At 38.3% G+C, this 26,086-nt stretch overlaps 1 protein-coding gene across 4 annotated transcripts in view; it reads left to right on the top strand.

The window, feature by feature from the left end:
* Positions 1-26,086, top strand: part of FRY (FRY microtubule binding protein) — a 220,719-nt gene that overhangs the window by 45,146 nt on the left and 149,487 nt on the right. For 2 of the 4 annotated variants that reach the window (XM_058839060.1, XM_058839052.1), the window contains exon 3: positions 1,776-1,874. The exons of 1 other annotated variant lie outside the window; for it this stretch is intronic. Coding sequence is in view for 1 of the 3 variants with exons in the window: in XM_058839045.1 (XP_058695028.1) it covers positions 19,445-19,514 (70 nt within the window). In the remaining 2 variants the exon portion in view is untranslated. Of the gene's footprint in view, positions 1-1,775; positions 1,875-18,652; positions 19,515-26,086 lie in introns of those variants that run through there. One more of the 4 variants, XM_058839045.1, reaches the window with a different exon arrangement.

Raw genomic sequence — 26,086 nt, 5'->3', positions numbered from 1 at the left:
TGTATTTCTGCTCAGTCTTTTATAACACTGTTAGCCAGTCTTGCATTTAGGACATGGGCGCAATTTAGGCTGATGTTATGGACTTGTTTCTTCTCTTTTATTCTGTCTTACAGAGCTTTACTAATAAAATAGTGAGTAGTGACACACCAAGGCATTGAGCTGCAAGGAAATACATCTGTCCATCCATTGGGACTCTTGTAGCAGTCTTGGTGAAAACTCAGGGAGGGATCTTGCATGCAGTTGGCTTTTACAATTTTTTCTTAACTGTGATAGCTAGAAGCTCACTTTTTAAAAATGAAAGCTGAAACCTGAGGAAAAGTGAGTTGTCTGTCTGTCCTGCCATCATGGAGTTAGTTATTCATGTATGCCTAGGCAGGACTATCCAACTAGTAGTTGGGTTATTTTGCTATATGGGCATGGGGAGAACAGAAACTGTGTGCTGAGAAACCATGGCATTGCTCCAGGGATACACTGCACAGAGATACCTTTTTCTTCTCTTACAAAGCACATAATTTCCTCTTGTTCTTTCTTTCTCTTCTAAATTTGAAATGCTTAGAGCTGCCATATACTTCAGGAGTGGGTTAATAACTGCTATTTTTATATAAGTCTTGATTTTTACTGTTACATGATTATGCTTTAAAAAAAAAAAAAAAGGAACAGGCACTAGGGAGCATTGTCAACATTATAGGGTCATTTATTGCCAATAAAGGTTCATCACCTTAATTAGTGGTGTTTATACAGATCTGCTGATACGCTTTCAGTTCAGCATACTCTCATGGCCATGACTGAACCTTCCTCTGGCAGGACCATGCAAAAGTGAGCAGTGTATTTTCTTAACCTGGAGATAAACCCCTCACTTGTTAAAGGGAGAAGAAAGAATTGTATAAATACAGAGTGGGTAATGGAGGGACCTTAGGAGTAGCTCTTGACAGAGCTACCTAAGAAAAGTAAATTGAACTAACTCAAGCAGCATAAAATTAAAATAGATTACCTAAATATCGTTAAACATGTATGCTGACTTATGTTCAAAAGCACAAGAGCCTGAAGAAAATTAGTCTGTGTTTTTTTATTTTAATCTAAGGAAGTGAAGGGTGAGTATTTCCTCCTATTTCTTTTTGAAAGAAGTTTGCTGATATTGAGTTTCGTCTTTATGCATGGAAAAGACACATGATTTTGGCTGAGAATGTTAATTTTCTATAGCAAAGAGAATAAGACAGAAATTGCAAAGGTCAAAGTGCTAAAAAAATATAATGGTCAGGTTCCACTTAGAACCCATTTCTATTATGAGCTAGGGATGTTTGTTTAACTAAGTACCATTAAAAATGCACTTATAGTACTGTTATTAGTATCTTGTACACTTCCCCTTCATCCCTAGCTTATGTAGGTAGCTTGTATTATTGTTGAATGATGCTTGCTCACTGATGTGTCAGTTTTGAAGAACAGAAGGTGAGAAAAATACATGGGATTTTCTGCCTCTCCCAAGACCAGGCATGCCTCCATTTCATGGCCACATGCCCATGCCTCAGGTGTTGCCCTCCCAGCCAAAATAAGCTCTGTGTATTCTGTGGCACAACACATGATTGCTGCTTTGGGAAAAGCAGTGTGGTGTTGCTGTGACTTAATGTAACGAAGGTCACTGGTTAACAGTACTGTACAGAACTACTCAAAGAAGAATGTGGGTTGCTAGTCTGTGATTTTACAGCGAAATAGCCAGTATTTTCAAATTCACTGCCTTTTTTCTTTCTTTTTTTTTTTTTTTTTTTTTTTTTTTCCAGTGAAAATATTCTCGCAGTTAGAAGTCTTGAGGTACTCTCTCAAAGCATTTCTGGAGTTCAAACCAGCATACAGTCTAGCAAAGTCACTTTCTAAAATAAGTAAGTTGATTTGATGCCATATTTGCATGTAAATTATAATAATGAAAAATAAAGAAAGAAAGGGTTTTATATATATGAAAAATTCTTAAAAGTTATTCAACGGTGACATGCATAAATTATTTAATTCCTCATGAGTTGTGCAGATAACACAGCTGGCATGTGTGACTTACTTTTTACTTTTGACTGGCTGTGTTAATTGGGAAAGACTTGCCAAAATCTAATTACTTTTAATAAGGATGCTTAAAGTCATGGGTACAGTATGTGTCTTGATTCAAATGAGTAATAATGATCTGTGTTCAGTATTTTAATTTGGTGAAGATTTGAATATCCTACCTCCTCTGTGAATAAATTGTACTGCATGGCAATAATGTATGCTTGTGATCTGCATATGATAATTGCTGTTCAGTTATGGTACCCATATTGACATTTGGGAGATTGGCCTGTGTTGGTGCTGCATTTTACAAGTATCATCCAGTAGAAGGAAGGGAAGGCGAGTCAGACTGGTCCCAAAGTTCTTCTCTTCCCTGCCTGACTTGAAAGCATTGGCTTTATTTCCCACTAATACTGTTATCAAGACCTTCTGTTGACTGAAAATGCAGGAGGAGGGAGGGGTAGCATTTTTTATTTGTTGTTCATATATTGTAAGCTGGCATTAGTTCTGCCTTACTGTTTTTTATTGAGCCTTATGCTAAGATATGCCATTGGTGCATTGCTGACTGTGTGTTTACCCATTGATTTGGGTGAGTGGCCACTGCTTCAATAACAGAAATTATGTTACTGATAATATCTGGCTTTGATCTGGCCTTCTGTATTTTTGTGGTCTCATACATATTTATATATATTTTACTTAATATGCTCTTCAGCATTTTAGTTCGTGCATATTTCTATTAAAGTGATATTTTCTTTAGGAAGGATGGGCTGATGATTCAGAGAAAAGCTCTGGATTTCTCATGAAGTCTGTTGTAATAGATGTATGTTGTCAGACTCGTTTTCTTCTTGGGTTCACTGGCATTTTATGGAGTGGGGAGAATGATTTCCAAATGTTCTTGGTAAGCAATTGATGAAAATGCTGCCTCATATTTAAGTTATATTTAGGGCTTAAATGAGGTTCTCTATGTCCATTGGAGAGTAACTTGAACATGGAATTGAGAGAGAAGGTAAGGAGGAAGGTGAGGTTAAGAAACGGAAGGCTTCCTCTGCTATTATGGCTTGGATTTTTGTGGTTTGATTTATTGTTTGTTTGTTTTAAAAACTGTTTAGTTGTCTCCTAGATTTAAATTGCCACAATCAGTTGTTATAGATGTTAAGACTCTTCTTGAAAGCAGGCTCCAGTGTTCAAGTGAATGAATCCCATTGTATTATCCAGTAATATACCTCAAATCCTTAATGAGTGAGGATTTGTAGATTTCATTTGTGCTGAAAGACAAATGAAGCTATTGCAGCACTTGAATCCTGATTTCAGCACTGATTTCTATGTGTGCTGCCTTAGAAACAGCATGTGAAAAAAGAATCTGGAATGTTAACATGGTTTGCCAGTTTCACCCTTCGGCTCTCTGCTATATCCTTTCTAGGGAGTAATGATTAAGGTGTAGAGGAAAATCTTAAAACTTGTGCCGCATGCTCACCTTTGGGAAATATAACAATTTTGGGGGTTTTGTATGTTTACATGGTTTTCAAGAAGAAGCACTGAACTAATATTCAGCACCGGCTATACCTCAAAAAAAAAAAAATCAGTATAAAACATATCATATTTTAAAATAGAAGCCAAGAATCCTAAGAAAGCTAGCAAAATAGGAAACAGACAAAAAATATTTTATAATATTTTAGAACAAGTCAGTCACTATATCAAATGGTAGTAGCCTTAGCTACATTTCATGTGCTGTAAATCCATGAGTGTTTGTTGACAATATTTCTAAGCAAATCTTTCTTTGGCCATCAAGAGGCAATAGAACTGTTTATTCTCTTTATCTGATTTAAGATGCACTGTGAATGGTGCAATCACCATAAAAATATGCCCATATCTGGCCCACAGAAATACATTTTTTGTGCTAATTGATTGGAGAGATTGGCAATATTTTTTTTCATAGAGCTGTGAAATGCATATTTTAATACATGGAAGAAAGACATTATTTTTGAAGTCTTAAAGTAGTGCATCTGCTGTAATGAAAAGCTTATCAACCAAGTAAAATGTTTTATAAGAATCAGACTTAAAGGTTGTCATAATGGCTTTGATTAAGGCTTCTAGCTGATATTCTGTTCCCCTCCTGAAGAGCAATCTTCATATAAGCAAGTGTAGATAATGACATTGAAGTATGTTTTCTTGGTAATCTGATGGGTCTGTGAACTGCATGCAAAACACTCAAAATACATTTTTTTTATAGAGCTTATTTAATTTTAGATACTTGTTAGGTGCATTTGGCAGGTAACTAATTTTCAGCTATTTATACTTCACACATTTACACATTTACTTGGAGCATACTGTATCCAAGTTAAATCACCTGATAATCTTTGAATCTCTGAAATAAAAAATTGCATTGTTTTCTTAATTTTCAGTTTTTTGCTCTCTTACTGTACCTGAAGTTGAACTACAACAAGAAGAAGTTTCAGATTTTCTGAAAGTACCTGCTAAATTTCAAGAAGTAACATTAAAAATCAGTAGTTTATTAATTTAGGTTCAAGACTGTTGTTCTTGAAGATTGGTATAGAAAATAGAATTCATCCTAATTACAAAAAACTACCTAAAGAAAAATACTAGGACACAACTAAAGTCAGTTGGAAGATTCCTTTTTTTACTGCTTCTCATGATAAAAGATGCCCTTATGGATGAAATCTTTCTGATACTTCTGGTAAACTAGCTGTAAGCAGATAGATGCTGAGTTCATAAACTTAGATTTTTGTAAAAAACTCATATTAATTTTTTTTATTGTTATTAAGAGTGGTTAATTTGGAATGTGTTTTTTTATGATTTTTGGGCATTGGATTGCAAATTAGGAACTTGACATGAGTAGCTCAAGACATTATTATATTTGGGGGTTTTGGGAAATTGAAATTGCAGAGTTTTTCACTGTATGATATCAATTTAAATTCCTTTGTTCTGGATATACTAATGTGCAGCTGCTGTGAAAAGCTAAAATGCAATATTATATTTAGAAGCAATTTCAAAGACCCAATAAATGTCTGTTCATGCTTTTGAATCATATTTTAAGCTGTACTTAAAATTTATTAAAATAAGAAATCTTTTTCATGTATTACTGGAAGATATTTCTGTTTTAAGTTAAAAAATGTCTGTAGTTATACAATGTATATTGTGTGTGGCACAATCCTGTGGCTTCTCTTACAAGGACTTGTTGTGTAGTGGGCTTTTTATTTATTTAGCTGGTTTAGAACTGCCTGAGGGTATTGATGTGACTTTCTGTTAGGTTTTGCTCTGTGTCTTTGGAGTTACTGTTTCATGTTGGCTGTAATGGCAACATGCTTTAGTTCCAGAATGTTAGAGATTATCTGTATGGTTATCTGTATGCTCAATTTGTTGTGAATTATGTGCTGCCAGAGTAAACCTTTTCTGGAGTAATTTATGCTGCAAACAATATAAGGCTGGCACAATAATTTTTAAGCCTAATATTAAGTCTGTGTTTTGGTAAGGAGAGGGACAGTTCACAGGTGCCATCTTTCTAACTGTAATCTCATTTGTCCTGTATTTCCTACTTTGTTTAGGATCTTTGAAATAGGCAGTCTCTTGCTGTCCTGTCCTCTCCTGTTCTTCTTATGCAAGTCAGAGAAATCCCTCTCTACCAAACTTGCTCCATTTCTTATGCATTTTGCCTGGATAACTCTCCTAGCAATTCTCATACCCAGTTCAGAAGTTGGCAAGAGCTGAGGAATCGAGAGAGAGCTGGATTTGCCACCAGAATTTAGATAATGTTTTGCTGTATGCTTGTAGGCTGCTTCATGGCACCTGGCCTCACAGCAAGAACAGCCCCAGGGGTTCATGTAGGCATGGCAATCATGGGCCTACATAGTTGAATCACCAGTCTGTCCAGCAAGACATAACTTTAATTACCATAGAGGTCATTAAAACTCAGCATCAGTTTGTTCAGTGAGTCACAATAAAGTACTTCTGATCAAACTTGTTTAGATTTATCATGGACAGTTACCGACTCCTCTATAGAGAATCATTCAAGTATTAAATTCCCACTAGTTGCTGAGGCTGTGTTCCAAAGCAAAAAGTCTAATTTGCAGCAGAGGTTTTACTATTACACAAAGATGCCAGGGTGAAAGAAGGATGACAAGAAAAGCAGAATACCAGAGACTAAATTAAGCTCACAAGATGGAATTTCAGGGTCTGAAATGTAATTTTCTGCCCAGTGAATTGAGGATAAACAAAACATATGTGTACAAGTCCAATTTTAAATCTGTTCTGGAACTAGAAAATCAGCAGTTCTCCTTCAGAAGCTAGTAAGAATGTAATTTAAGTTTACATTTGTCATACTAAACGTTGTTGCACTTTTAAGTAAGAGCAGTGTCGTAGTTTGTCCTTTATCTGGTTTCAGGGTTAAGAATGCTTCTGCATAATCTATTGTTATATTTTTATTCTTCCCACTTGAAAGCCCATCCTAAAAGGGGTCTTAGTGACTGTATAAACTTCACTCATGAGCAGGGACAATGATGGCGATGGAAAAGGCCCAGGTAGTCAATGCTGCCTTTGCTTCAGTCTTTACCTTCAGGAGATCTTCAGGAATCCCAGGGCCCAGAGACCATTGGGAAGGCCTGAACTTTACCCTTGGTACAGGGATAACAGGTTAGGGAACATTTAAAACAAGCTGGACATCCATGGGACCTGACAGGATGCAGCCCCAGTGCTGAGGAAGCTGGCTGGCATCATGGTCTGACCAGTCCTGATAGTTTTTGAAAGCTCATGTCTCCTGGGGGAGGTTCCTGAGGACTGAATGAGACCAAACGTGACTCCTTGCTCCAGGAAGGGCTAGAAAGAGGATCTGGGAGCTGCTGGCTGGTAATCCTCACCATAATCCCTGGGAAAGTGATGGGGCAAGTAATCCTATAATCCATTTCCAAACATAAGAAAAGTAGATGACCAGCAGCAGTCAGCATGTTTGCATGAAGGGGAAACGATGCTTTACGAGCCTGATAGCCTTCCAAAACAATAGATTGCCGGCTTGGTGGATGATGGAAGATCAAAGGACACTGTTTGTTTCAACTTTAGAAAGGCTTTTGGCAGTATCTCTTTGAACATCATCATAGACACAATGATGAAATACAAGTTAAATGAATGAGCAGTGAGGTGAGTGGAAGGCTGAGCTGCCAGGCTGACTGGGTGGTGACTGGCAGCATGAAGGCTCACAGGAGGTCAGTCACTAACAGTATAGCCCAGGTACTATTTAACAGGAATCTCATGAAGCTCAATGAAAGGAAAAGTCAAATTAATACAGTTTTACCTGAGTGTTGGTCAATATTTCCCCTACTACTTCTACAAGTACTTTGTTTCATTCTGTATTACTGAAAAAAAATCTTACCAGTTGTCTTACTCTGCTTTCCAAGGTTTTTATAATTGTTTAGGCATTTCCTCATTATTCTGTTCATTGACAACGTTCCTCACTAAATATTTCCAGAAAATAGCATCTACTTTTTTTTTCTTTTTTTTTTTCTTTTTTTTTCAGACACCTTTCTTTTATAAGCTCCCTTGCTTTCCTCCACTCCTGATACTTGCAGAAGGAATAATGGAAGGAACTTCCATGAGCATTGGCATTGCTCTTTCTCAGAGTAGAGGAACAGATGCAGTAACTTTAACAGAGTTATCATCCTATAAAGACTGATTATCACTGTCTGTTCTGGCTTTTTAAATCTTCAGGCTCATTTTCTGGCCATGCCTCTTGCATTTAGAACTAAAATGTATCTGTTTCTGCGACTGCTAGAGTTTAATTAGGGCTCAGCCAGAAAAGTGGCTTCGAAGAATGTTCTTACGATAAAAAAGCAGTGCCTCTTATAAGTGTTTGTAAGTGCATATGAGCAGTTGGGAAAGCTATTTAACCACGTAATACCGATGAAAAGCATGTCTCTGATTTTTTTAAACAGGTTGGGTTTTGTTTGTTTTCTTTCAATTTAGAAGCATCATTTTCCTTTGCTTCTTTCCTCCACCTGAACACCCATCAGCCTCTACTGCCTTGACCTGTGGGGGATACTCCTAACCTCATTTGAAGGGAAGGTAATGAAGGTAACACTGTAGCCCCAATACACATCCTCTACTCAAATCAAACTTCTGCTCCTATCTAGTGCTGGCACAAGGAGACCTGATGGAAATTACAAGAGAAAGGGAGGGGATGGAAGAATTTCACAGCTCTTTCAACAGTAGCACAATCTCAAGTTAGTTTAATCAAACAAGAAAACACACTCTGGGTGAAATCTGTCATATTATCAGATGGGGGGAAGTATCCTTCTGTTCTTGGAGACGTTTCCGTTTTCTAAAGGGTTCTGTCTGTGCTGATGGTACGTTTTTAGTTCACTGAATTAGTCAACAGCTGGCGATGACCTCCCTTGATCTGTGGAAGAGTTCAGGCAAGGTTCTTGCATGGAGCCCAGCGTGAGTCAGGAGGATACGGTGTCACTGAGCACTGGTACCCAACTGAGCATGAGCTCAGGTTCCACACCCAGCACTGCCTGCAGCTATGCTGAAAAATTTCAAAGCAGGTGAATCCCAGTTGTTATATTTTTTTTATCACCATTCCCTTTTGAATTAGGTTGCTATAAAAGTTAACTGGATTTTTTTCCAGGTCTAAGCGCCATATTCAAATAAAAGTATTCTGTCTCAGTGGATTGTTTTCAGTTATATATCCTATATTTTAGATCTCACTTCACAGCTGAGAAGCCAAACCAGAGATGAAAAAGAAATAAGTATTTTCCTCTTTTGATCTGGCAAAAAAAATTGGGAGAGAATAAGATCTGCTAAATTTAATAAGTTTTTAAAAAATGAGTTTAGATTTTCAAAGCCTTTAATGATGCAGTGGACAAACAAGTACATGGGAGTTTGATACTTATCCAGATTAGACACTTAATAATATACAAAGCAACTGTTAGATGTTTCAGAAGCTAAATGCCTTTGAAAATCTAGGCTGTGGTGACTCAAAATCATTAATCATTTTAAGTGTATTTAAAGCAACTATAATTACTACTGCCTTTTCTAGGAAACCGTTCAATTTAAAATGTATCTTTTTGTGCTTTCTTCCTTGCGTACTGAGCCTAAAGTACTTTCTTTTATCTTTTAGTTAATAAAAAGCAGATTGTATATTTTGTTTTGTACATTTTTTTTGCTATATTGCAGTTTCCATTCAAGTGTAGCATGCAAGAAACCTTGAGTAACATAACCCTCTTAAGCAGGAAGAAGGCCTATTACCTTTTTCCAACATAAGCAAGCAGCTGCATTAGACCTCATGTCTCTGGGAGATGCAAGACATTTTTTGGTTTAACAGGAAGGGTCTGAAGGATATAAAAGACCCAGTTGCAAAGGAAGCATGTATATTTAACTCGGCCTCTGTGAGGACGCTTGTGCTTCTGTAGAACAGCAGCAGGCTGGAGAATGTTGGAGCTCTTCTATTGCCTGTGCCCAGATCAAAGCATTGCTGTTGCAAAACCTTCACCGCAGCAAGGGAGAGCCCTCAAACAAGTGCTCATCAGTTAAAAAGTACTGTGTTCAGGGTGGGAAAAAGCAGGAAGGAAAGATTTTTACCTCTGAAATTGAGATCTCTTCTGGCATGGATTACTCCAAAAGGTGAAACAATACATACTTAGAGATAATGTTCTAATTAAAAATAAATAAATAAATGAAAGTCTTGCTTCCCAGTACTTAAAAAAAAAAAATCATAAAAATATTTTGCAAGTCAGAACAAGCATTCTTATGTAAGATCAGTGAGACTTTTTTAAATCCAAATTTATCCTATCTAGCCAGCATCTAAACACACTGTTGTGCAAGTTAAGGGTGTTACATAGTAAATTCCAGATGCTGTGTCTCACCAGTGCTTGCCTAGGAGGGTTATATGAAAAGTGAATTCAAAACTGCATAAAACAAGACATATTCCTTTCAACAACTGTTTAGGATTGAGATGGTTTACTGACATCAATTCTTAAAAGAATGGAGAAAATAATTTTGAATAATAACAGGAAAGCACTAAGAATTTTTAACTGAAAGGGATGCATGTAATGAGAAACAGAAATTTCACTGCAAAGTCAAGTGGCCTGATTTTCCCTGACAGTACCTCATAGCACTGTAGTCATTTATGTAAAGTTGCTGTAAAGTAGCCAGTGGCTTGAGTCACGAAGATTTTTGTTGACAGCTACTTATGTTTACTTTGGATATTCAGAAATATTTTCAGAGGGATGAAGGGCATGGTGACAGCCTAGCTATTAAAGGTATCAAGTGACCTAACAAGTGTATGTGCATGTCCTGTTCATAACCTACAGTCAGGGAAAGAAAAATCTATTTTTTGGTCTACTACCTGGCATGATTTCTGGGGTAATCCTGATTTTTGAAGTGTTCTTCCCACCTTGAGACAAAAAAAGTTTTAAAAATTGTTGATGTTATCTAGCTTAGTCATTAGGACCCTGGTCTAAATGGAGGTAGCATTGATCTGAGCTCCCTGTACCTCAACTTTGCTAAAACCTCTGAGTAAAATGAGAAAAAAGCTCTTATACTGTAATGAGCCAGGCTCCAGCTATTCCAGGCACTTCACTTACAGCAGGGCCTGATTCCTGGAGGATGTACAGTCTTGTTTTTGGTGGTACATGTCAGGGAAGTACATGTCAGGGAAGGAAAACTGATGGCAGTGATACAAATAAATTGATAGTGCATCATTTGAAAAACTGGCAGGTAACCTATGGTCAGCTAAACCTGATGGTGCTCAGTTTACCTGTTTCAACCACGTAATTCTAACACAGCTGTTGCAGGAGGTAGCACTTTTTGGAATCATTCAGAGTGGACACCGTATGCATAAGGCCCACCTGAGGAGACTGGAGGTGTTTGCATTACAGGGGCACATGTGCCAGCTCAGACCTGAGGCCTGGCTGGTCTGACCCTCTCTCTGATAGCGGGCAGAGCCTGATACCTGAGAGGAAGGTGTAAGGGGCAGCAAATGTAGTACAGTCTGATCCCATGTCCATCTCATCTTCATCTATAGTAGATGAAAGCTGGTTGAAATCCTTCCAACATCTTTGTTATCATTTTATTAGAGAAGTAAAAAATTTACTTATCTTCTAAGGTTGGTGTTTCTAGTGGACGAAAGGGACATAAGCAGAAGGATATCTTTCTGCAGAATAATGTGAACATTGAGGTATGAGTATCAAATAGGTCAGCCAGAAAGGAAGAAGTGTTAATAATTAAAGACAGAATGAGAGAATGGAAAGGAAAGTTTAAAAAAAGAACAAGTAAGCAAGTAGCCTGTCATTGGACCATCTTATTTAAAGTCAAGGAAAACTTTAGGAGCTGCTCTTGCAGAATTAAGAGAAAGAAAAAAACATCCATAAATGTATTTGAGATTCAAGAAAACATTTGTGTTAAAAATCACACTCAGGAAGTGCATTGAGATAAGATCTGTCTGAGGGATGGCTTAGTATTAGAGAGCAAATTGGAGCTGCTGCACTGAAAATTCCACCTTCTAATTAGATAATCAATGAAAATGTTATATACGTGCAACATGTTACAGGGAGGTGTCTGGTGGAAAATGGATATATTGAACATGTTATTCTACAAGGGAGACAAAACTAAGGTGTTTGATATAGTTTGGGTCAGGAGTGCCTTAATTTTGGCATCAGCTCACCATTCCAAGTGGGTACATCCCCCTCCTCGTGTGTCTTGCTGTGCTTTCTGTCACATCTCGGCACCTCTCTGAAAAGGTGGGACCTTTTCCTTTCCCAAGGCAGGTTCCATGCCTGGAGAGGAAAAGGAAAGGGGAGTTTTCCCCAGCTTCATGGCCCTGGCAGAACAGGGAAAGCTGTGCTTGGAATCTCAGGGTGTGTCTGAGCACACGACATTTGATATTTCTTGAGCACAAGAATGAGGAGAAACAAAGCCAAGAGCTCTTATGATCTCAGCTGCAATAATGTGGAGTAATTGTGAGCAATCCCTAGAGACCCTGTAGGAACAAACAGGTTGCTTTGAACAATGCATGTAATGGAAGGTGTCCCTGCCCATGGCAGGGGTTTGGCATAGTCAAACTTTAAAGATCCTATCCAACCCAAGCCATTCCAGGACTGAATATCTAGCAATGCACATGCTCCAGCCCTTCCCCTTCCTGTCTTCCACCTCTCTGGCCTCCTACAGAGTTTCCTGGAGGGTAGAAGACATACAACTTTGTGACAGAAGGGAAGTGGAAAAGGGAGTTTACGATTTCTTATGGCACTAAATTTTGCAGTATTTGGTGGTTCAGTCTATGCATTGTGTAATGAGGAAATATGTGTAATAACTTGAGAAAAAGAGAGGCAGCCACGAAGTCTGGATTCCCTCTGTTCTAGACCTGGTACCAATCTTTTGTGAGTAAATTAGCAAATACAAATTATACTTTGTGTGAGTGGGGTTCAGTTACTCCATCTCATCTCTGGAACAAGCACCCAGAATCGGAGTCAACTTCACTGGTGGTTTGGAAATCTCCTGCTATGAGGAAGTTCTGAAACCTCATGCTAGGATGTTTGGAGAGTATGATATATAACCTTGTCTCTAAAATACAGGTAAGGGTTTGTTACAAAACTGAGAAGGGAAGAAGTTTATAGGATTTCAGTAGTGGAAACCAGCTTGCTTAGGGATGGTTCCTGGAAACTTCAGGTGAATAGCAGGAAGAAAATACTGCTAGAGTTATTCTTTGTGCCTGCTGATGTCTGTGGTCTGTGCTTGTGGGACACAGGTAGCATCTTGACATGCACAGCAGTATTTCTCACATCAGTGTTGCCTGAGTCCATGCCACAGTGGTAGTGGTGCAGATTTCCTAATGGCTTTCAGGATGGTGTATTTTTAGCATGTGTATGGTAAGTCCAGGCAAACAAAATTTGTTCCAGGCTGGCCGATGCTTCCAGACACTGTTGAGCTAGGGAGAAACTCAGAGGTGATTGACAAGAGTCCTAAGAGGATGTGTCAGTTTGACAGCTCCAAAGAAAATTCACAGGAAGAATAATGGTACTTTGAATCTTGAAGGCGTAATTCCAACATTAACCAATCAGTTCTCTGCAAAATGCCTAGTTATCATTTGTTTTTTATAGATTAGGCATAAACTACTTACAACCTATTTAATTACTCCAATGAATTCATTAAACAAGCTGAGGATGAGAGCTGGGTATTGTGTGAATTTATAATGTATCTATGAAAATATGTTATTTTTTTCTATTAAATACCATTCAATGGGTTCATTTTCAAATATTTTATAGAGCTGTACCCAAGCTGCCTGATGCCCTTGCTTCAAAAATACAAACATGTGCGTCATTTCAATGCTGCTGTCTTCCATTTTGGCACAGTTTATGATGTAAACATGAACTCCTTATGCATCATTTAGCGTTCTCTTGTTTCTGCCTGTTTTGCTTCTCATCACTAGGTGGCAATAGCTGAGCAGTCACAAGCAGGAGGCATAACAAAATGGTGCAGCAAAACTAATGAGACATACACTAAGAAGGATTACTTTATTTAGAGCTCATCATATTAAATGAGATTTCCTTGATGGAATTTTATTTTGTGGAGTGCTATCTGTCATTCTGTATCTTTAATTTGGGTCATAGCAAGATGTTTGTTTTACATTGTTATTACATGGGACATCGTAGTACATAAGATTCGGTTGATTTAGATACTACAGTTTTGATCTTTGCTTCAGCAGAGGACATTAAAACTGTGGATCTAATGTATGTGTTATGTCATGTCTGCCAGTCTCTGTGAATAGCTCCCATACCTTAGGGTATCTATAATCATGCCAGACACCTATATTTAGGCACTGGAATACCACTGAGCTATGACCAGCATCCATCTGAAAGCTAGCACAGTCTTTCAAGAGCAGGGCAGAAAGAAGTTCCCAGAGAAGGGAATGTGGAATCATGAATGCAATGCATCCCAGGACATGAGAATATCCTTTTTGTTTTCCTCTATTAGGTGTGTTCTGCACTGGAATCAAATAAATCTGGGAACCACTCTTTGTAGGGTTGCTCTATTTTGCCCAAGAGGAGTAGACTGTATGAAAACCATAAAGATGCTAATAAGCAGCCCTTACTTATTCCTAAGGTGAAAAACTCCAGACAGCCCAACTTTTATACAAACTGTATACCAGTGTGAATCCAATCTGATTCTGCAAATCAGAGACATAGATGTAATTCAACGTACAGTATTATTTGGGTAAAAGGACATAGTATTTGACTGAAAATAAGGAGGAAAAGGTATATTAAGTCATAAAAAATAATCATCATAATCATATTAAAGCACGTTATTCCTTCAGTAGGCAGCAGAGCTACTTTTGGCTTTGAGATGTGTCCTCATCACTGCTTGAAAGACAAAATTTGAATCTATATTTGCTTTGTTGCTGTTGTCATCCCTTTAAGGCTTTTGGCTGCTCTTCGCGTTTAGCCTCAGATTCTGAAGAGTTAAGATTGCAAAATCCACATAGCCCCTTTCATACCAAGCTAAAATGAGCCCTAGAAGATTGTGCAAGACTGTGCTATATTCAAATCTCCTTGTGCTTTTTTAAGGATTCCTGCAAGCATTGCTGAAAACATAGAGGACTAAACTTCCTGAATGACTGTAATAAACAGTAGTCACTAAAACTGTAAACAAAATTGGTACCTATGCGACTAAATATTAAGACTCTAAAAATCCAGTTTACAAAAGTAGTTACCCTAAGTATCATGTATACAGTGAGGAGAAACAGGCTGCTTTGAACAAATAATTGTGCTCTTTACTGGAACTCTTTGGAACTATTGTGTCATGCTGAAGGCACTCACCTCCCAGTGTAGGCATCTGAGCTGGATTCCTCAAGATAGATATTGTGAATACCTCCAGCAGTATGTGGTTTTGTTATTCTTGTTCCTTCACTAAGTGAAAACTTTGGAAATCTGTTTTTCAGATGTTTTGCAGTGACAATAGCTGTTCATGCAGCATTCTGCTCACCGGAGCACTTCTGACCATGTTGGTGAACAGCATCTCCCAGCTTCTTTTTCCCAAAGTTGGGGCATGGAAACTCCACAGCTCCAGACTCTGCTCAGACTGAGAAGCGTATTATCCAGGCAACCAAGGTTCCTGGATATTTGTTACCTCTGATCTCAGAAAACAGTGAGAGAACAGAAGGTGCTCAGTGTGTCACAAAGTGGAGTGTGAATTAAACACAAATGTTTATAGTTTAAACAATGGTTAAACTTATGGTAATCAGCAGGTAATCATTGTGGCAGACACATGAAAAACCGTACATTTTGAATCTATGGTTTCATATGGTGAAAAAAAGAAAGTGACTGTTATTGTCAATTCCCATGCAGTAAAATCATAAGGAAGGATCCCACCGTACTTGTAAATATATGTCTGTAATAGTCCTCATCAAACAATTTACTTCCACTGACAGATTTCATATGCTCACGCCTGTCTATCTTTCACAACCCAGGATACGTAATTAAATTGCAAATATCGCAAAGTAAACAAAAACGAAAGTGGAAGCTACGTAACTTCAAAATTTTGTAGTCTGTGAGCCTACCAAAAACAAGTTCAGAACACTAAATTAGAGTGCTGATGTTTCTGCCATTTCATTGTGTTGTTCCTGTTTTAGGAGTGTTTCCAAAATATGAGTAAAATCTTTATGTATGGAAGATGTCTTACTTGCAAATTTAGACTTGCAAATATTTAAATTAATTTAGTAAAATATATTTTATGACTAATGATAGAAATAAGTAAGATTTTAATTGATTATAAATTGGTGATTATAAATTAATTTAAATTTTAAAGAAGCTGTTAGAACAAAAGTTAAATTCTGAAGCATTTATGTTATGGGTGATACTTTTGAAAACAGAACCAATAAATGGAGGAGTATCAAACCTGAAGTAAATCTTAACAACTGCCATTCTGTATGAACTCATTCATATGATGCCAAAAATATAGACTCTTAAAAGTGGTGGCATTTTTTCTTAATATGTTTTGTCACAATATATCCATTATTTTAGTACAGCATCCTACTGTCAGTGGAAGCACACAATAGGTAGACATGTTCTTCAGAAAGAATACTAAATGGTGAGAGCAGTGAGATTCTGCAGTAATGTTGTGATGCAATGCTTTAAAAAGAGCTACTATACATGAAAGTTGATTACTTTGGCTCCATATCACTTTGGAGAAAGTCGGAGAAAAAGGTGCTGGGGTTCTGCCGCTCCAGCCAGACAGCTGAATGTAGCTGTAGCCTTTTTTATGTTACTCCACAAGGAAGCACATCCAGGTGTCCTTGTATGCATCCATTAATTTCTTCACCAAATGACCACAAAGTCAAGAAAAGATTGTTAGGCTGGTTAGACTTAATAACTGGTGAAGACCAAGTGGCAGGAACATTACTGGATCCTGTTCATACAAACTGACTCAAAGTAAGCAAGGACAGATCTGCAGATTGAAAATACAAACTTGAGAAATAAAAAGGGGCTGGATAGTGGCAGTTAAGAAAACTGCCTGTGTGGGATGTCTGAAATTTCTTTTACTTGAAAGCACCAAAACCAACCAACCAACAAAACCTTGAACTTTTCATTCTGCCTGTGAGGGACACATGGGACCCGCAGGAGCATCCCATGGAGCTAACAGGTCAGCCATGTCAGCTGGTGTTCTCCTGACAGCAGCAGTCAAAAGATGACATAAGATGAGCTGAATAAAACTCAGTGAAGGAACAAAAAGCAAACGGTTAAGCATCCTTACTCCTTTAAAACTTTAAAAGAAGAACATTGATTTTTAAAGAGTCCAGTATCCAGTGAGGTTGAGAGATGGAGTAAAAAGATTTGACCACTAACTATGTGAATGCTTTTGCCTTTAGTTTGCATTTTGCCTTATAGAAGAACAGGGGTAGGAGGAGTAATGCAAACCAAACAAAACAAATCTATTGTGATGTGTAAAAAACACCATCAAAAATCTTCAAATTCACATTAGAAAAACCAGGTGACTTCCCATTCACTCAAGGAAGAGCAGGCATATGATGTTGCAGCTCAGGTAATAACATTTTTGTTGAGCATATCTAAAGGGAGATTCTGCCCTGTAAATGTAAACCACAGATTTGTTGGGGGGAAAACGATCTGCATCAACAGAGAGACTGCTTGATACTCAAGACTGAAACAAAATTTGGTGGGAGATTATTTTTAAAGGTGTGTATTTGATTTAAAATTGGACAAAAACTAATACAGATTTAGGAAACACAACTACTTGCAAATTAAACTCCTGTTTTTATTTTCAACAAGAGAGTTGCAATAAAATTAATATATCAGTCATCTCCAGAAAAGCATGTGATATAGCACCACAGGGGAAATTATTACTTAAATCCTTGAATATAGGAATTAATGCAGTATTTGTGAGAGTGAATAAGGACTTCCAAACCTACTTGGCATTCTGTCTGATGAAAAATCAATTAGTGGGATGGTAGGAAGTCATCAGTCCTAGATCTTGGAACTTCCCTTATTTGGTGTTAAATTTCACTTTAATTGTAAAACGCTGGATTGTGCTGGCTAAAACAGGATGACACAAAGAGGAGGCTTTTGCAGAGGGGTAGGGGAGAAGGTGTACAAATGGGACAGCAGGGTCTCAATATAAATTGGGGATGCAGAGTGACAGCAATGGGATGATAATTAACAGCACAGAGAGGAAGAGCTGATTAGCTCTCATTGACATGGCTGGGGAGATCAAACCTGAGATACTCTGAACACTTCTGGCTGTTCATGGCCATGAAAGGGTACAAGCAGGTTTTGTGTGGAGTTCTTCCAGGAACTGAAAGAAGGTTTACAGAGTTTAAACAACAGCCTGTCATTACTGAGGACACAAAACCTTATCTCTAGATGAGGTATGTTTGCAGAAGACATTTAGCATATTTTCAGAGAGAACCACAGGAGCTTGGTCTCAGTGACCCGTGTGTTCCTCAGTTTCCAATCCAAACATCAAATATTCCGCATACTGAAACTAAATGTAACGTGCGAATATAATTGCTGACAAAGTTATTAGAAGGATCAGCAGCAGACAAGCTCTATTTTCTCTCAGATACTATAATTATGAAATGCTGCAGGAAATTTATTTCACTAAATGAGAAAAAAAAAGTACTGTTATTCCCAGGAAATAATATCTGGAGGGGTGATACCAAGAATATGTGAAACAAAAAGTACTTTGGAAACTGATTCTTATTTTTCTTCATTACCATTAAAATATGCATAGTGATGTAGTGTGATTATATGAAATAAAACCTTAGGAAGATGGAAATTGTACCTAGCAATTAAGTATTTTGTAGAAAACACAGAGAGATTAACAAGCAGTGAATTGCTTCTGCCTCATTTTTCTTATGTGAATTCAATTCCTTTTTAGAAACCATTATTCAAGATAAAAATTATATCAAACAGAGTTTTCTGTGGCTCTTTCAGAGGGGAATCCAAAGCAGTGAGCTCTCTGGGTTATTTGCCATTATGGATTCAGCTTGCTGTCTCTCATCTTTGTTAAGGGAGGGGGGCGGAAAAAGTGTCAGGAAAAAAATGACAACACGTTTTTCTGTAGCAGTGAAAGAAAAGCCGAAGCAGCCAGTCTGAATGCCGTGGGTTCAGTGCTCTGGAAGCGCTTCTCTTGTGCAACTGGGCTGAGGGAGAGCCTTTTTTCCTTCCCAGCGTCACTGCAATCAGATATATGGGTGCAGCTCCGCTTTACCGCAGCATGATGCAGTTGTGTGTAGTTCAGCGTGCTCTTCTTGGAAACAGGCGGAAGGAGAGCAGCTGACCAGAGCAGGCAGAGGATGTTCATTAGAGGGTGCCTTTTTTCCCCCTAAAGCTGAGCAGTACGTGTGAGATTCCTGCAGCTGCAGAAGAGACGCTTTCAGTGGGGCTTCAAGTTGATCCTCGGTTCGCGAGGGGAGGCGCGTTCGCTCGGGCTGGCAGCTTCTGATGGGAAAACAGCTTCAGACAGGCAGACTGCGCCTTATTAAAAGCACGGCTCAGACACCCTTCGGGAAGATAACTCTGCCTATGGAACAAGTGCTGTGGTGCTGCATATGCCCTAAGCGACCAGAAGAAATTTGCCCGGTTGCGGAATGGAATAAATGAAAATACTGAGTACTGAGGGGGTGAGGGAATAAAATACTCTTCAGATTGAATTAAGAACAAGCCCCGAAGGAAAAGCAAAGGACAAAAATCTCACGGTGTGCTTTTGTTATTGTTGTTGAGCTTTTTTTTATTTTTTTTAATGAGCTTACCTACCATGAACGGAAGAAGTGGATCTGCGGAGACTTCATTTCCTCCTCTGACCCCTCGTTTACATCACTGACTGGTGACAGTCACATCTACATACATAGTACCTGCCACTTCAGCTGCTCAGAATTATAGAAGCCTCTTTGTATGCTGCAGACATGGCTAGCCAGCAGGATTCAGGCTTCTTTGAAATCAGTATCAAATATTTACTGAAATCCTGGAGCAATAGTGAGTAGCAGAAGAGAAATCTTTTTATATTACGCATTGCTTGGTAAATAGCTAGGATAACCTAAAGGATAGAATCTTACCTTTCTGTATGTTTGTGTTATATAAACCAAGTAATTTTTGCTTTTGTCAGCTCTAAAAATCAAAATGTCAGGGATTTAAATAGGTTTCATTAACTGCAAAGGCTGTAATGAGATTATACCAGATTTTGCTTGATTGAATTCTGAAGTTAGGCTGCTTTCTGGGTCTAACACTACATTGCAGGGAGTGCATTCCAAAAAGCATTTCCTGCCTACATGTTTGTTTCATTTGTTCAGACTTTGTCTAAATATTTTTTTAAATGATGTTTAATCACAAGGGTGTGGCATTGCTCAGAAGTTGGTTTTTATTAATTGTGCACCGAGGACAAAATATAATTATTCTACTTCAGGTCTGAAAGTCATTTTGGTGTGATGGGAAGCAAAACATCAGTTGCTTATAGCTGCACTTCCCACCCTCTATGCTTAATTTCAGAGTCTTATGCAATATTTCCAGCCAGAAAGAATCCATCTGTTTATCTGATCCAGGCTGGGTTTTGCAGAATGTAAACAAATAGCATTTTAGTCTGCCTTAGTCTTTTCAGTAGTGCTGTTCCTGATTTCCATTGCTTTTGAAAATCAATTACTCTATAGATGTTTTAGCAATATTATGTAATGAAGATGTCTGAATAAAATTTAGTGCTTGGAAGTATATTCAGATTTAGGTAAGGTGGTAACACTGGCAGAATTTTGCTTTGTAAGTTAGAGTACATGAACAGTATATTCCTTCTCTGTAGAAGCTTTTATTAACAGTGCTAAATCTACATATTTTAATGTTTTTAAGAGATAGGACACAATGTCTCTGGAAAAATCCAACGTGGCTATGTGTGAAATAATGTTGTGATCATCCTACTATCTATTATTTAATAATGTCTGCATAGAAGACTAGTATTTAAAAATTCTGTGGTATAAAAGAATTGCAAGATCTGCTGAATACAGAGAGAGTACCTTATAGATGCAAAGAAATAAACAAAACACTTTATTAGATGTGTGATATGCAAGTCTTGTATTCATTAAATGATATCCATAGAAACTGTATTTTTCCAGGTCATTTGTAACCTCAGTAACACTGTAGTGCTTGTTTGAATCTGTTTTTCTACCACAAGTGTGAAGCCACTAGGGAATAATAGTATTACCTAAACAGCATTGCTTATCTGCCCTCCTACAAAAATATTTAGTGTATATTCATTCAAATAAGTGATCCCACAAGGACTAGGAGAGAATTTTGTGATTCAGTTACCTTCTTGGACTAATATTAATCAAATACTGAGAACTTATGTGTGACAGCACATATTTTATAACAAGCTAGGCACAGCTTATGACAGAAGAAAAACAAGTCAGTTTGTGGTGCAGAAATCAAATCAGTTCTGGCATTAATTTTGTAATAGCCTACTGTAACTTGAAGTAAATCCAGCACTTAAGAATATAAAACCAACATTATTATAGAATTAAATATAAGTGTTGTTTTTTTCTTTTTCCTTTATCTTGAAGTATATTGAAGTATTTCAATACAGGAAAGGTATTTTTAGTCTGAAATTAGAAATCCTTAAGTTCTAGTTTAGGGAGATCGAAACAATATATGAATAATTGATATTTCTGACATTCTTTTAGTGGATAAACACCCCTTCTACTGTATATAAAGAAACAGTAAGAGGAAATAGAATAAATGAACCCAGGTTGCCTTAAACTTGTTGCCAGTTGGGGTTTTTTTTTTGCTTTCATACTGGGAGGGTATATTAATAAATCTGAATGTATCCTTTCTAGCTGAAAAACAAACTATTTGATAAGAAGAGAGTAGGGAGTTAAAAAAACCTAGGGCTTTCTTCAGCTCTGCTATGTGATGGGTGGAGCAGAGGAAAACACTTCCCTTGCTTGAGAAACTGCTGGGAAGCCTGCACATGCATGCACAGGAGCATGTTTTTCAGAGAATAGGTGCTGTGCCTGCACAACCAAGACCGGAAGTATGCTGTAAATTATGCTGTGGCATTTACTTAGCAGCAAGAGGTCTAACATACAGTTTTAAAAGAAATATAACTTTGGTTCTTACAGTGTATATTTTGCTGCAATGTTAATAGCGTAGAGGTGCTTTCCATGTATGTTTCTGCAAACTAGCAGTTTAAAACATTAGTTTAAACAGCATTTATCCTTCCTGGGATTTTTAGTCCCACCAAAACCAGGTCTTGCCATTGACTTGTGTTTTGGCTTACACAGAGCATTAGCATATTCTAGCAGATTGCCATCCGTGTCTGTTGCCCACACCATGAAATATACTCAATTATTCTACTTGAAATGACATTTTTCCCTGATTTTGTTATCTAAGGAGTTTAACAAACTAGTGTTCCTGACATGCCAGGCAGGATTTCAGTTCAGTGTCACACAGCACTTGCTGAGGTGTTCACCTAGCATGCCGCTTGCATGTCCATCACCCAGCTAAGGAGGCAGGTAATTTATGGACAATGGGGCCTGGTCACTTGAACTGCTGCGGTCAGGATGATCCAGTCTGATACAGCCCGTGGTGTGTTCTCAGGGAGCCTGCGCTCTCCTTCCTGGGGGATAAAAAAGCCAAGTCACAGTCTGGCCTTCGAATCATCCCATCAGACTGAGAGATCTCAAAATACGCCTTTATGCAGTTCCGAAGACAGAGTTTTGTTCTGCATGTGTCCATAAGATACCATGCACGTTGTGCTGTCTGGAAAACATTCCTGTATTGTGTTGGGAGATGGAATCAGAACTGGGATTGTCTGGCTGGAAAATAAGAATAATTTAAGGGGCTTTTTTTACCATCTCATGTGTGTTCTTGTATGTTCTTAAATATTCGAGTGTTTTTGATCAGTGATGCATTAGTCAGCAATTGCATTAATCATTTGCATTACTTCTTTTTGAAAGTACTGCTAAAATGGCTATGCCTCCACACGATGAGTGGTGCTCATTTGGTCCACTGAGGTCAATAAGCTGAAAAGAAAAAAAATAGGGCTTACCAAAACTAGGACAATAAAGAGTCTTTTCCTCAGATTTACGGAAATACTGCAAAATGCATTTTTATAAATAAATATTTGTAATTTATTCAAGACATAATACATGAATACAAATGTTAAGTATTTGAAGCCTGATCTTTCCTTAGATTTTTTCTATTTTTTTACTTTTTTGAATGAATAAGATAGATTTATTCTGAATTTAATTTCCAAATGACTTTTTCAAATTCGTAGTTTAAAAAAAATCTGAACAGAAATTTGGAAATCTAGCTATGAGAACCTAGAGTACCATCACTAAAAACAGCAGAAATATAATAAATTCCATCTTTTGCAGTTCCTAAATCTGATCAGCAGTTAAGTTTATTGAAGGAAAGTATTCTGTAGAAGAATCTAAATGGCACTGGTAGATGGCTTACTCCTGCTCTCACTAGTCAGCTCCTGTGTGGGCTTGTAGAAGCTGCATTTCTTTGTCTCACAGTTACTAGAGATAGGTTTTAAGGTTTATTTCTGTGTAATGAAATGAAATGGCATATTTTCGATAGGAAATATTATATTTAGCACTTCTCACAGAACAGTTATTTATATGGCCTGATTTTAAAGATTGCAGTGCTTGTTTATTGACCTTTGAATAACAAGGGGGTTTTCTGTGGACTTGTGTTTAATGCTGACTCAGAATAAGGACTTTTCTAGTATCAGGACTTCAGGTCTCTTTCCCATGGCCATACTTCCTTGCCTTCTTCTACAGTTGCCAACATTGTCATCAAAATCCTCATGTCACCACCCTCTTCCCCTTTGTGCTGTACAAAGCCCCATCGCTCAGTCCTCCCTACTGCCCAGTGTTCTCTTTCTCTGTGCCCCTGTGTGCCCAGTCCCTGTAGCAGCTGTCAAAAGCTACTTCTTGTTTACAAGGGGTGGTCATGTCAGAGACAGCCCAGGCCAGGGACCACACAGACACCCATATCAGCTCACATCCCACAGCGCTCCCAGTAGGATCTCTGGCTCCTCTGCAGCTTGCTGGTCACGTACTGAGCCAAACACAGGGCTGGCGTCAAACCAGGTTCTGTGGTCAGAAGAGCATCAGGCATCAGAGACTTCCCAGTGGCTGATGTGTAGCCTGGAGGGTTGCTAGCTGCCATGTGGTCATCCGTGTTCTCTTCTTGTCTTGAAGATATGTTTCCACCATGTCAGGAAAAGAAATTAGTGAAGAACATTTAGCCCTTCATTAAATGAATGTAATACACAAGGCAATAAAACTCAGCCTTTTTACAGAGAATATTCATGACCTCCTGTGTCACTGAGCAAGAGAAAAGGGAAGGCCACAGACACTTTCTTAGCTGAAAGTCTCTGTTATGTCCAAGTGTGTGATACACTTGTTTGATCTCCTAGTAAGATTTTATTTTGCATGAGGATGATAATAGCTGTTTTGTAGGTTTCCCTTGTCTGCAGTCAAACACAGACCTGTTTAAGGCTGAATACACTGAGCACACCATGCTGTCAGAGATTTGTAGCAAGATACCAGTCAAGGAAAGAGGCTCCTCCGTGTTTCCCAGAGCCCACTTAGAGCAAGGAGAACCTATCCTTCTTTCCTCTCTTGCTCTGGCATCTGTACTCTTGCAGGCCCAAATAACCTGATTCCAGAAGCTGATGTGCTGCAAACTCACCCTGCAGGGAGAGGGTCAGTTCTTGCCCGAAGCAGCTGGGGCCAGTGGCTGTGATGAGCAGACCGAGAAACTGGGACCAGTGTGGCCTGCTGGCTCCTGAGGTCTCACCCCGATGCCAGTGCAGAGTGCTGGCCCTTCCACAGCCCCTGGGGAGCCCTGGGCACAAGGGTTTAGCATCTGCTTGTGTCTTGGCCTCTCAGCCTGCCTGGGACAAGGGATGCCATTAATTCAAGCTGTTGTGCTACCTGAAGGGGATTGATTGCTCTGTCCATTGAGGCTGAAGGGAGGGTGCTGAGTGTGTTCTTCACACTCAGTAGTCTGTGATTGTCAGCAGTAAAGTGTCTTGCTTGATAACGGTGACTGTTATCTCCCAGGAACTTCCTTCGTATCTGGTCTGATCCGAAGGGAAAGGCAGTAAACCACAGTGTTTAGGCTGTTTATGTTCTGCTAGTACCCATTTTAGAACTTGCATTTTGACATGGTTCCTCTCAGAAGTAAGAGAAAGTTTTATTACTTTGGAAACATGAGAACTCTTTAAAACAGGATTTTTTGTTTATTTTGATGTTTGCTGCTCTGTTGAGGACATTCCAGAAGTGTTTCTACCATACTGGGAGGCAAAAAAGGATGAGAAAAATCATAAACGCTTTATTGCAAGTTTCAGTTGATTTGTAGAATGAGTTTCCTCGTCATTAAAAAGTTTGAATTACTGCAGTAAAAATCTCCAAATGCTTTGACTGCAATATAGTACATAAATTTTTGTGGTAAAACTTCAAAACACCAAAATATTAGATTATTTGGAAACCAGGCTTCGTTAATTACTGGTGGATATTCCATAAAGGTTGTAATTATTTTACTTGTGATAAAAACAAAACTATTCTGCTACAGTATATGTAGTCACTTTGAGTGATTAATTTATGATATCCTTGATGCTATCAAAATACCAGCAGTTTGGTTTTTATCTTGTACTCCTAGTTATTATTCAAAAGGAGCAGGGAAAGAACTAGTGATTCTTATGTTTCCTCTATTCATATAACACCACTGAATAAGCTGTGGTATCTTTTATTTTTGTATGTCTATATAAATATAAAAACTATAATTATGAAAAAGGGAGTTTATATAGGCATAAGGAAAGTGATAAACAGGATACCTTAGGAGTATAAAATGTACAATAGTATTTAATACTGGAGAATATGAGCTATTATATTAATATATTATATTAACAATCTTAACAATCCTTTTGTATTTTCTCCACTTTTGATACACTCATTGCTTTAACAGTTTAACCCTTTTCAGTGTATTGCCTTGGGGGCAGTAGGAAGTGAGCTCCATGCCTACAGAATTACAGTTGCATGTGCTTGTCCCACTTTATTTTCTGTATTTATTCCTGAGTTTCTAAACAATCAGAAACTACAGACACTTGCTATGAGTTGGTAGCCCCAGAGACTGGATTCCTGTGGGTGTTGAAACCATGGATGACACATATGGCATTGCAGTAGCTGTGTCTGGGAGGGACAGTCTCATCCCAGCCTCTTACTCCTGTCCCCATGCTCCTGCTGCTTCTCTGCCACCCCAATTATCCATAGAGGTAGTATGCTGAAAGCTAAACTTCCTAAAATGGTGTAGATGCTGATGTCAGCATGAGAAAGGGATGAGTGTACACTGCTAGGAGTGGGAGGCAATTTTGGCTGATTCCTGCTATTAGGCTGGTGGAACTGTATGGTAAATCATATTTACTTTAATAGTGACTCCTGTACCTGTGCCTGCTTTTAAATACTGGTAATAGTTCCTTCTCCAGGAAGGAGACAAGTCTAGCTTTTTTATCCCTCTCTACTCAGAGCGTCAGCAGTGAAGTTGTTGCCATTGTT

The sequence above is a fragment of the Poecile atricapillus genome, chromosome 1 (genome assembly GCF_030490865.1).
Source record: "Poecile atricapillus isolate bPoeAtr1 chromosome 1, bPoeAtr1.hap1, whole genome shotgun sequence".
Classification (NCBI taxonomy): domain Eukaryota; kingdom Metazoa; phylum Chordata; class Aves; order Passeriformes; family Paridae; genus Poecile; species Poecile atricapillus.
The sequence above is the reverse complement of the archived record's forward strand: the minus strand, read 5'-3'. Positions and strand labels throughout refer to the sequence as shown.